Source organism: Aythya fuligula, chromosome 1 (genome assembly GCF_009819795.1).
Source record: "Aythya fuligula isolate bAytFul2 chromosome 1, bAytFul2.pri, whole genome shotgun sequence".
Classification (NCBI taxonomy): Eukaryota; Metazoa; Chordata; class Aves; order Anseriformes; family Anatidae; genus Aythya; species Aythya fuligula.
The window spans coordinates 8,743,354-8,755,457 of record NC_045559.1 but is presented as its reverse complement, the minus strand read 5'-3'; the positions used below and the strand labels follow the sequence as shown (position 1 = coordinate 8,755,457).

Here is a 12,104-nt window from a genome sequence, read left to right as displayed (position 1 = left end):
TTTTTCAATTAAGTCACCAGAGAATACCAAGACATTTAAAAATTTACATAGTGTCCCTCTGAAAACTCGAACTAGTTCCAACAAGCAAACAGCCATACAGACAAGGCCAGTTTGGGCCTTAAAGTTCCCTGAATAATAGAAATACTGTCTGTTAATTCTTACCTTGAATATCTGCAGCTCTTCCAGGACCACCTCCTCTTTAGTCCACTTCTCCTTGGTGATGCTCACAACCTTCAGGACAGTGCCTACATCTGAAACAAACGTTTAGCAAGTAAACCCCACTGTTACATCTCAGCTACTCCATTTCTTACTTTATATCAACTTTTATATATATATATTTTAAAAAGTGATGCTGTAAACTTAAACTAGAAAATAAAATAAATAAAAAATAAACAATACGAAAAGAAAAGAAAAGAAAAGAAAAGAAAAGAAAAGAAAAGAAAAGAAAAGAAAAGAAAAGAAAAGAAAAGAAAAGAAAAGAAAAGAAAAGAAAGGAAAAGAAAGGAAAAGAAAGGAAAAGAAAGGAAAAGAAAGGAAAGGAAAAGAAAGGAAAAGAAAGGAAAAGAAAGGAAAAGAAAGGAAAAGAAAAGAAAAGAAAAGAAAAGAAAAGAAAAGAAAAGAAAAGAAAAGAAAAGAAAAGAAAAGAAAAGAAAAGAAAAGAAAAGAAAAGAAAAGAAAAGAAAAGAAAAGAAAAGAAAAGAAAAGAAAAGAAAAGAAAAGAAAAGAAAAACTGTGCACTGAAAATAAACCTAATGCATCAAGGATGTAGCCTTCAAATTGGACCTGTCCTTGGTGCCATGTAGGTATCTATCGCTACCTACATAACTCTATAAAAGATATTTGGTTTTACCATATGGCAGAGCCAATGCAATTGTAGACTGTGCTCAACAGGGGTGGTCTAGCACTGCTTCTACACAAAAACACATACATACAAATACTCATAAGCACAAACACATTCATGATCCCAGCTGGAACTTTCTGCATGTTTCCTTGAGCAGGAATTGGGACCCATCTGACCCCAAACAGACCCATTTTTTATTTATTTTTTTTATTATTATTTTTATTTTTTAGGATTACTTTTCATCAGCACAGCTTCTTAATCAGAAGTAGGTTTCATTTTAATCTGGCAAATTACGTAATACATTTTTTTCATTTCTCTTTTTATTTTAGGGAGATTTTTACACAAAATCTCCATTCAACATAAAAAAAAAATGATTAAACATTGCAAAATTTATTTTTTTATGCTACCTTGAGATTATTTATTAATATATATATTTTTATTTTATCTGATCATTAATTTCAACTTGAATTCATCATCTGTAAAAAAAAAATAATAATAAAAAGATTGTTTCAGACCATTACACATTGTGAATCTTTACTGGCCTTGGGAGAAAAAAATGCGCAGGGAAATGGGTTGGGTGCTGTGTGGAAATTCAGTGTGGAAATGACACAGCACAGCTTAGTGCTAAGCATTATCCATCTTTTTGAAATAATGGAAAATAATACACTGTAATGGAAAGAATGAGAATTTATTTGTATTTCCAAACAAAAAGATCATATTACCAAAGTATTTCAGTTTGTCTTATATATTAGACATTTGTTTTGTTTGGACATAATTTCCAAAGCCTGTGTATGTTAAAAGACCTGCAGCATGGTTGCATGTGCCTGTCTTTCTAAATTCTACAATAACATCGTTACATACATTCAAACACAGAGTAGGTTTCTGATCTGCTGCTAAAAAAATCTCATAGGTTATTTGGTATACTTGTATTCAGTTTCTCTATGTGCTATTTGAAATTTTATATTTGTGTTTAGATTTATTTTTTTTTCCATAGGACAAGTTTAGAAGATAAAATGGAACAAAACCACATGCCTCTGGAAAAGAAAACTCATTTTTAATGAAAGCATGATAAAAAAGTATCTACATGTTATGGAGTGCCACCTAGTGACTGCATGGTACCTGTGAGCCTGGACAACTCCAAACCAAATGAATTACTCTGAAGAGTTAGCACCAGTGCTGGATAGTGACAGGTAACATGGCAATATTCTGGTTGCTGGTCTCTCAGTATAATTTTATTCCTATGACAGATTTTGTAGCAGAGGATAGAAAACATCTAAATGCAACCTCTGCAATCACTGAAAGAATATCTTGTATATTTTAGCTCTAACTCATCTTTTCTTATACATTAATTTTCTTCACTAGTATGACTAGAAAAGCAATCTCTAATGGGTACTCTCAAATCTTATGCAGCTCACAGCCTGAATTTGTTCACTTTCATTTGCCAATGACTATATTAAAGATTACTTTCAGAAAGAAACAAAGATTTTCTGTCATCATGGGTAAATTTTATTCCTAGCCTCCCCAGACAGCCAGGGAGCAAATGCCACATTAATGTTCTTTTCTATGAAAATGCACTTTTCCATTTGACACCACTGCACTGTGGTTGTACTGAGTTGTGGGGACTGTAGGGGAGTCTCACACCTTCTTTTTTGGAAGACAGAGTTGTGAAGTGGATTGAGTTGAAAGATGTAAATGAAAAGAGAGAGGCTCTCTCTGAACTTGTGTATGTGACAGTGCATCTGAGATCCTCCTGAAGGCTGAGAAAACCCACACATTTTAAAAGACGATGTTCTGTGACAATTCACACCGGTCCCCAGATCACTTCAGGGTATGCATAGTTGTCAAACTGTATAGTCCAGACAAAATGCTGCACAACCCAACAACAATGGGGTAGGATTCAAACCAAGATTTAGTTTCTCCAAAGCTCATGTGAATCCTCAGATAAATCTTTTCCCCTCTGTGTACCTCAATTTCACCCTCAGTGAGATGGGGATAATGGCAATGGCCTCCTTAGTAAAGCATTCAGATCTTCTGGTGCAAAGTGCTTTATAAGAGCTATTACAACTGAGGAAACTTCAAACTGTGGATTAAGAACAAGACATTTCTGTGGAATAAGATGAGGGATTATACTTTAGAAATGTTATGAATAGGCATGATAATTTTTAGCATGCCGTGCTGTTGGGTGATCTATTCAGTGATTCTGAATTTAATTACTATGGTAAAAACAGAATTTTTTCCTTAAGCTATCATAAAAATGTAAATACGTACGTAATTATTGAAAAAAGACTGCAATCAGATTTCTTCCTTAACAAGTTAGTTTGGCCTCTCTCTGTTCAATCCTGGCCCTCTTGTTTGGAACTATTCATGTTGCAAAGTAGTATCTTTAAACGTATTTAAGTGGAATTATTGCCTTAGGCTTGATCTGAAATCTTTCTTAGCTTTTCAGTGTCATGAGGTATATTATTGAAGCACATGACACTTTTGATAACAGGAATTATCCTTGAAGTTTTTTTTTTTTCATTTTTTTCATTTTAATTGCTTATTGATGTGCTGCCAACAGGAACAGGAGCCACATAACATAAAGACAAGTCGTGAACAACACTTGGAGGGTAAGAAAGTCCAGGTACTCTGACCCTTAACTGGGTGATCACCTGGGGACCAAGCAACATTAAAATCTAAATCTCAGGATAAATCTCTTGAGATGACAAATTCTTATAATCTTAGCATTTTTATGAAGCCCTGGCACAGAACATGTAATTCTTCCTGAAGCTGTGTGATTAGGGAAAATATGTTAGTCAATGAGTTTATTCTAGACCTGCTGGACTTTTTAAAATTGTGTTTTTAAAGGGTGGAGCATGTACAAAATGATAGTGGAAGTCCAGTCATACCTGTTCCTAGGAAAATAACATCATATTGCCCATCCTCTGCCATGACATGATCCACCACAATCTGCGTCAGCCGATAGTCCACGTTGATCCGAGTGAATACCGGTCCTCCAGTCACCGGGTAAACGGATTTGTACATCAGAGGATGGCGTTTTATAAAGCTAATGACTTCATCAGGAAAGTCTCTTGTAGATTTTATGAGTGGATCGTAGGTTTTGCTTGGACACTGAAAGAAAAAGAGAGACCAAGAAGTTGCGATGAATATTGTGAAAGAAATACCTGAAATCTGCAGGTTTTCCTGCTTATTGGGAAAAACATCCTGTCCATTTTGAAATCTCAAGGACTCTATCCAGTTCCTCAGCTACCTTGAAAACCAGAACACTTCCCTAGATGGCTAAATAGGTGTGTAAATTTAGTCAATTATTTCTTTACAGTGAAATTTTGGTCTCTGTGCTCTTGTTTTGTGTTTATATAAACACACACCAATTCAAAGAATAGCTGCTAGCACATCAGCTATATCCATTTGTAAGTCACATTTACCAGTTGGATGGTAATTTGACTTACAATTTAGAAAGCTTTGTGAAGTTTTGAAAGTGTGGAAGCACACTGGGAAGCTCTGTATTCACTTCCAGCATGTGCTCCTCCAGTTCTTCAAAGGGCAGCTTTCTTCCTTATTTCTCTACTCTCACCTCTTCTCTTTTAATTTTTATCTGTCTTCAAAAGTGATTTCCCTTCATCTTCATTTTTATTTATCCTGCATATTCTCCTTTATCTTTTAAAATCACCTAACACTTGCTAATTTGTTTCATCTCACTATTTTTTACTGCTACTCAGAATTAATAATCTTGAATTCTTGTTAGTTATGTGCCCACACCTGCACCTACCTATAGATATATGCAAGCTTTGAAGAAAAAACTCCTGTAGGTTTTTATTCTTTCTTAGTCAGAGTTTTGATAACTTAAATTAGAAGATAGAGGGGAAATTAATTGCTTTTATAAGACAGCAAGAAAAGAAAAAGACAATGTTAGAAAAGAGATGTTTGATGTTGAATCAAATGCTAATGATTAATATTTATTGCACTAACAAATCTGCAAACACAAACTACTTTGAAACTATGTATAATTTTTTAATTTTATCACCAAATGTCTCTTAAAACCGTGTCCCAAATCCTTTCTGTTTCTTCATCTAGCAGTGCTCCTAAAGAGAGTAGGAGATATACCTTAACATCCACACCACTATCACCAGTAATTAGAATACATCATTGTTATTAACATTCAAGCAGTTCACCCAAGACTGTGGTGCATTTTTAACATTTTTTTCACATCATATAGTAGAGACAGCAAAATTTAGTTATAAACAATACACAAATGTAGGAAAACACCTATTAAAATATTTAGGAACTACTTGTATATTATACTATAATAGATGCCATCAGTAGAGGTCACTTTAGAAATTTGGTCTTATAAAGAAGTCACAGATAAATCCTATATTCTATTAGAAATTGTATTTTCTATTAAAACACTTTTGAAGCCAGTCAGAAATCAGGTTGTTCAGTTATTCTTCTCATCCAAAAGAAGCATTTGGACAGCATTACTTCATTTTTCAAAAGTACTGCTTTAAACCAGAAAAGTTCTCATGGTGGGATCGGTACATCTGCAAAGAATTTCACTTCCTCATTCCCTGCCCCACTCATGGGAGTATTATCATTTGGCTATTTTACAAGACAAGGAAATCAAGTCTGGGGTGAAGGAAGAACTGAATGAGCTATTATGCAGTCTAGCTCTCCATTTCAAGGCACAGATAGCTATAAGCAGTTAAAGTTGTTACATGCTTAATAGTTTTACTGTGTGACTTTCAACAGTAAATCTAGAGTGCCCTCTGCTGTCTAATATAGGATAATCTCAAATATTTAAAATGCAGGTTCTATTTATTCAGTGATTGAAGACTTCTTTTAGTATTTCTTTCAGCAAAATCACAGAATACTTCATCTGTGCATAACAAAGGAGAGAAGAATAAAGTACAAAAAGAAAAGAGAGGGATGTAAGCAGAAATACTGTTGCCAGCTCCCTGCTCTGGTGTGATCAGAGATGGGTAGCTGCTCCTTTTATGAGGCTGAGCTTTTGCCTTGTGGGTGCAGTGAGCCAGAAGTTGGTAAGAGCCACACCAGCATGCCCCACATTTGACTAAAGTTTGATTTCTCTTGGGAATTACTCACAGAGCTACTGTGGGAGAAGGCCGCTAACAAGTGCTTTAATCATGCTAATTTTTCTAGACTGAAATACCCTGTATATTGCCTGTAAACAGAGGCCACAACTTTTTGGTGAACTGAACATCCTACACTTCGCATTTAGTTTTCTTGTAATAAAAGATTCTCCAGATGCCAGATGATCCCTGCAGCTCATTATTTCTCAGAAGTCACTTTTCTTACTCTTCTTACTCTTCTACATAGCTGAAACTCTGTTCAGGCTGACAGCTTGTCTGCTACAGCATCCTTTTCTCCGATTTTGAACACTGTAGCCTCTTCCTCTTCAGGTCCAGACTACTGCTAATGTGAACACCCTACCCTCTGTGTGTCCCCCCGCCCCCCCCCCTTTGACACCTTCCCAGGATATTCTATTTACTGATGGGTTTAACTCCCACCTCTGTTAGACCCATAACCCTACCTCCTCAACCACCTTCAAGTCTCTCCCTTCCACACTTTTCCAGGTGAGCCCAGGAATATTTGCTTTCAGGTCATTTTGGTGACCCATCATCTCTCATGCTCATCTGATTTCCTTCCCATGGCTGTCCTTATCTCTTTGTCATCCTTTGCTTTAAACTTAGTCTCTAATTTGAATCTGAGAAAGCTTCTCTTTTGAAGCTGAAGACACCTAGATTTGTTACTGTGGTGATACTGATCCTGAATACTAATAAGATGAGCTGGAAACACTATTCCAGTGTTACATTGGAATGACACATTTTTATATATAAATACACATTTTTACATATGAACTGCCAATTTCTTATTTTTTAACACTAAGTAATCCCTTTATTTCCTGCCAGATGGAGCCATAACACAGGCTGTGAAGAAAGCAATGTGATGAAATGTTTTTTGTAGTGTGCTAGAAAAAAATGTTAAGATATGTAATAAAGTTGCAGTACAATCCTTCAGAACTAATTTCTACAAAAACTTTAGATTGCATTCCCACATCTCCAGCTTGACTTGTATTCTGTCTATGGTGCCAGTTAAGGTCTTGATGTTAAGATTCGTTCCAATATGTAGTGTTTGATATTATCCAAAACATTCACATTAAGAACAATACATACAGTGCCAAGAACTGAGCCTGTCCTTTCTCCATTGCTGGCGAACTGCCTTCTCACAGCCATGCAACTTCAGCCACCAGCAGCAAAGCTGTCCCCAGAGGCTCAGGACCAGCCTGGAACATTCCCTTCCTTGGGTTTCCACTGCCTGCTCTCTGCCTGGACTGTGGGATGCACACAACACACCCTGGAGCAGCAGGAGAGAGCCCAGCAGAAGTGTTGGTCTTACTGAAATGGGAGTCCAGACAGGAACAGTGCTTAGGCTCATGAATCATCTAATAACTTTTGCAAATTTCTCCACCGTCAATAAGTCTATGAATTAAGATATGATCCGTCACATACTCAGACATTTTTCTCAATATACAATTTAAAGTATGTCTGAATGAACTAACAAGATAACAAAAATTGGTCTGTATTATTGTTGTTGTCTGATAATTGCTAAAAGGACATTCCTTGCAAACCCAATTTAATACAGGTAGAAAAGAAGAAAAAGAGGAAAATCCTACCAAAAAATAAAAAAGTTATCCCTAGGGGTTTTATGCTAGCTTTTCCGTAAGAAATTCACTTTTTGAGTAGAATCTCCCTTGTTCTGCTTTCTGCTATGCTTTCAGAAATTAAAGGCTTTGCAAGGTTATATGTTTAAGGTGGGCTGATTCAAAGTTTTTTGGAATCAACAGAAAGAAACCCATGTTCTTTATCTACCTGTACATCAATTTATTCTATACAGAACCAGAAAAAAAAATAAAAATAAAATAAAAATAAAAAATTATTCTTTGCATCCCCAACCATGCAGTAATTCACTTTCCCCCTCACTGAGTACTAGAGGTTGATTTCCCTTACATGTACATTTTCTGTGGTCCATACTACCACCCACTAACTCTGAGTTACAGGTCACATCTTATGGAACTTTGCTGATTGCTCACCTATTCATAGCTCAATCTCAGAAGTCCATTTCTATTCGGAAAAAAAAAAAAAAAAAAAAAAAAAAAAAAAAAAAAAAGGAGTAGACCCACAGATCTTAAAAATGTCCTAAATTTTTGCCAAAAATTTATCAACAGAGGAAGATGAGAGAGCAATGGCATCATTTACTAAAAATTACTAGGATAAAATGTCTACCAATATGGAACTATAAAGCTGTTGAAGTATTACCAAAGACTTAAACCCTACCATGCATAATATAAGGAAATCTTTGCCAGTTTGCAGAGCTAATTTAGTAGAAACAAGAACTAAGGGTCTGATCCAAAGATCCACTTGAGTCAATAGGAACTTTTCCAATTATTTCAGTAGACTTTGGATCTCATCCTAAGACAGCATGACCACCAGGAGCAGCTGGGCAGGTGTGACCCTGTTATGCTTGGCCAAGGGAGATATTTCCAAAGGCATCACTAACTGTGTCATGACGGATGGAACAGGGGAATGAAAAATTCATTTGGGCCACCCTTTGGCAAAGTCCTCAGGCAGCTGTTTGAAGCTGTGTCCACCCATCATTACAGAACAATTCCTGTAGGTTTGTGCTTCCTTTCATAGCAATCAATAGGCTGCACAGAGATAAAGGCTTTATGGCCAAGTAAGTAAGTGAAGCAGCATGTCACCTCTGAAAATGTGAGTTCTTATCCTGGTGTATGTCATATGTGATAATGATATCAGTGTTTTCTGTCCAGTTCACATTTATTCACATCAGCAACACCAGATGCTGTTTCAGATATGTGACATCTTCCACTGGAGACAATAAAAGATTTGCATTTATATCAAATGTCACAGGAATACACTGCCAGGGATGTTTCATGTGGTCTACATGAGAGTCTGACTCCATAAAAGTTCTTAGAGTATAATCATTATGCTATCTCATTGGCTTCTGCTTTTGCAACAGACATGGGATTCATCTCACCTGACCTAAATTATCTTGGCTGTGTTTGAGCTGCAGAAAGGAGGTGACTGTCTCTTTCCTTCTGATAGAGAAGTCTAAACAACTAGCTCAGATTAGATACTTTTCTTTTAGATAGATGAAGTCAAGAAAAATTCAATTAGTAAAATTAGTACTGCTAGATAGGAATCTTGCAGGAAACATATTCACCATGTAATTTATTCTTCAAAGTTGTTTAGGTGTTCACTGTCATAAATGGTATGTTTATCTAAATGTTCAGAAGTGAAAAGTAAAAGACAAAAACAAGCCTCCAAAACAGAAACAGAGTTAGAATTGTTAAGAGTATCTCTATTCAATCATTCTATATACTCCTATATGAACTTTTAAAGAATCAATTCAGTAGTAACTTAAAGCCTTTCCAGTGTCTTCAGTATGAGCTCACTTTGACCCTAATCAGCCTGGACCAAGTCCTAAGCCCAGGTGATCTGCAAAAATACTTACTTATTCCCTCGTCTTTTATTTGTATCCAAATGCAATCATGAATTGGTAAATTAAGGCTAATCTCTCAAATAAAAGCAAGTAGGCTTTAAGCTAGCAATACTGCACATCTCTCTCTCTCTCTCTCTCTCTTTTTTTCTTTTTTTTTTTTTTTTCCTTTTTCCTCTCATTTTATTAAATTTACAACTTAGTAGAGTGCTGGACGTGTAGATCTCACACAATAGTAAGATGTATGGTGTGACTGTGTTAACATTATATGGGAACCCTGGCCAAGATTTTTAAAAGCTGGTGCCAGAAGTAAGACTCCTAAACAAACATCCAATTTGCCAAAATCATAGTGCTTTACACCAGCCAGTGAAGTCAGTAAGAGCTGCTGGATCTAACACCTATTAAAACTGCGACAATTATTTGGGAATTTTGATTTAAGGTATGTAAAAAAAAAAAATCCTTTTCATTTTATTATGTATCTTTAATTCAGCAGTGCTGTTGTCTGCTGACCGTTTTAAAATAGAATGATGCTCCCTATGAACTACAAGAGTTTCAATTTCAAATGTGTCAAAAACCTCGTTTTAAAAGAGACTTGTCACATTTACCCTTAGACCCACTTAACAATGAGATTAAAACACATAGGCTAGGTGCAAATTTGAGGACTTGATAGCAGTGACTGAAGCAGGCATCTGCTGGGGAGATCTTGTAATATCCAGGCTGGAAACTTTCATGCATTTCACAAGCAGTACTAAGCACCAGACCAGCAAGGCAGTCTCATGGGATCATCTCAAGTAGCCAGTGTGAAACATGAAAGAATGGAATACTACTTAAATCTCTCTCATTTTGGGGAATTAGATGCCTTAGCCTGGGCTTCCCTTCTGGTGGAGGTGTCCATTTGTTCTAGACACATGGACCAGAGCCATTCTGGGAGCTCCCTCCTCCTTCCTGTTTGAAAGTGTTTTCACTTTTCATGGGATAATTAGGTCTCAGCTTAGCCAAGAGTAGAAAGAATATTGCTCAGATGTTAAGCAGGAATGGAGAAGATCTGTTTTCCACTGAAAAGCTCTCTATTTTATATTACATGCAGCAAGAACTAGAGAACCAGACCCTCCCTCGGAGGGAATGTACTAACTGCAGTCAGGCGCTAGTACTGACGTTGTCCTTTTCGCTCAAGCTCTCAGTAAATTAATGTTTAACTACGTAGGAGTTAATATGGCCATATAATCAGCATTCTCCTGCTGTGCAATGTAGAGCTTTCCAAGCTCCAAATGAGTTACATTATCAGTGAACCATCAAGCAAAAAGCAGAGAAACACAAAAAATACCTACGGCTAGTCGCTTCTGTGTTAAAAAGGGATCCTCTACCCACCCAACAAACTGAATTTTATGTGCATATAAGTTTAATGAGAAATGCAGGTTCTGAGGACTGAGCCACTGAGATGTAGCACTGAGGGACTGGTATGATGCCCAGAAGAACCTTAGAAAATTGGGTACTTATATTTTAGGATATTCTGTGATTTACATGACAGCCAAGAGATGACTCTTGGGGCTTAAGCACTTAATGTGCTGGTAGGGACTCAGTAATAATCTGTTCTGGAGAAGGAACTTCAATTCTTGAGTATCCTAAATATAGTGTGGCTTCTTTTCTGTACTCTGATCAGAGCTTCACAATACATTTTACATTTGGACATGCCCCTCTGAAACTTTAATGTTTCTCTAGAGGATGAACGTACTGTGCCTGTCCATCTTGTAAAGATGTTCACAACAGCCTTGCAGCTTAAGCCTGAAAGAAGATGGGGGACAGCATATTGAGTTAGGTTCTGCTGGACACAGATACAGCCAAAATTTTAAATTAAATCAACGTCTAATCTCACTACACCCCCCCTAAATATGCACAAACACACACAAACACATGCACACACACAAAAATAGGATCCCTAACATTTTTTTTATTTTTTTATTATTAATTTTTTTAGCTATAGACTGTATTCCACTCAATGTATAAGGTTTGCTCTAATGTCTGTCTTGAACCCCTTGTATTGCTTTTCCATTTAACACACCTGTGTTGCTGTTAGCAAAGGCTGACATAAGTGAACATTAATGTGAGGTTAACAATCTGAGACCAGCTAGGTGAGTGAACTTGACTTTGTATGTGGCACTTTGCAATTTTCTGCCGACCTCAGCACACTGGAAAGGTGACTGGGTTCGCAGCCTTTTGAAAGGCTGCTATGAATTGAGAGGTGATTCATGTTGGGGAGAACATGTTGGTACGTAGGAGAAGGTGGGGGAGGCTTTCTCAGGAAAATAAACCTATAAAGTGAAACATTTCACTTAATTAAGCAGCCCCATTTACAGTGGGAAGATCAAAGGAGAGAGGAATTGGAGAAGCAAAGAATGCAGCCTATCCCATAAAAGATCAGGTAAAGAGAAAGATAAGTCTAAAAATAACAAAGGAAACCTGTGCAACCCTCAGTGTTTTATGAACACGCTTATTAAAGCAGGAAAATTAACCAGACGTGAGGACAGGAGGAGGCTTTTGCCAGACAGTATTTCTCTGTGGCTCAGCCAAGTCCCAATGGGATGGACACCACATCTCAATGAGGCTTTGCACTGTATTAGCAGAAGAAATAAAGGGATTTCACTAAAGAAAGGAAGAAAAACCAACTGAGAAAGAAAAGAAAAATTGAGGAAGATCACAGAAAGATCTGAGGGTAAAGGAACTTATTAGA

General features: G+C 36.7%; 1 protein-coding gene across 2 annotated transcripts in view; it reads right to left on the bottom strand.

Moving 5' to 3' along the window:
* Nucleotides 1-12,104, bottom strand: part of SEMA3D (semaphorin 3D) — a 144,238-nt gene that overhangs the window by 19,522 nt on the left and 112,612 nt on the right. For both annotated transcript variants that reach the window (XM_032207405.1, XM_032207406.1), the window contains exons 12-13: nucleotides 3,730-3,952; nucleotides 163-251 (exon numbers count right to left, since the gene is read on the bottom strand). In XM_032207405.1, the coding sequence (XP_032063296.1) occupies nucleotides 163-251; nucleotides 3,730-3,952 (312 nt within the window). The remainder of the gene's footprint in view (nucleotides 1-162; nucleotides 252-3,729; nucleotides 3,953-12,104) is intronic.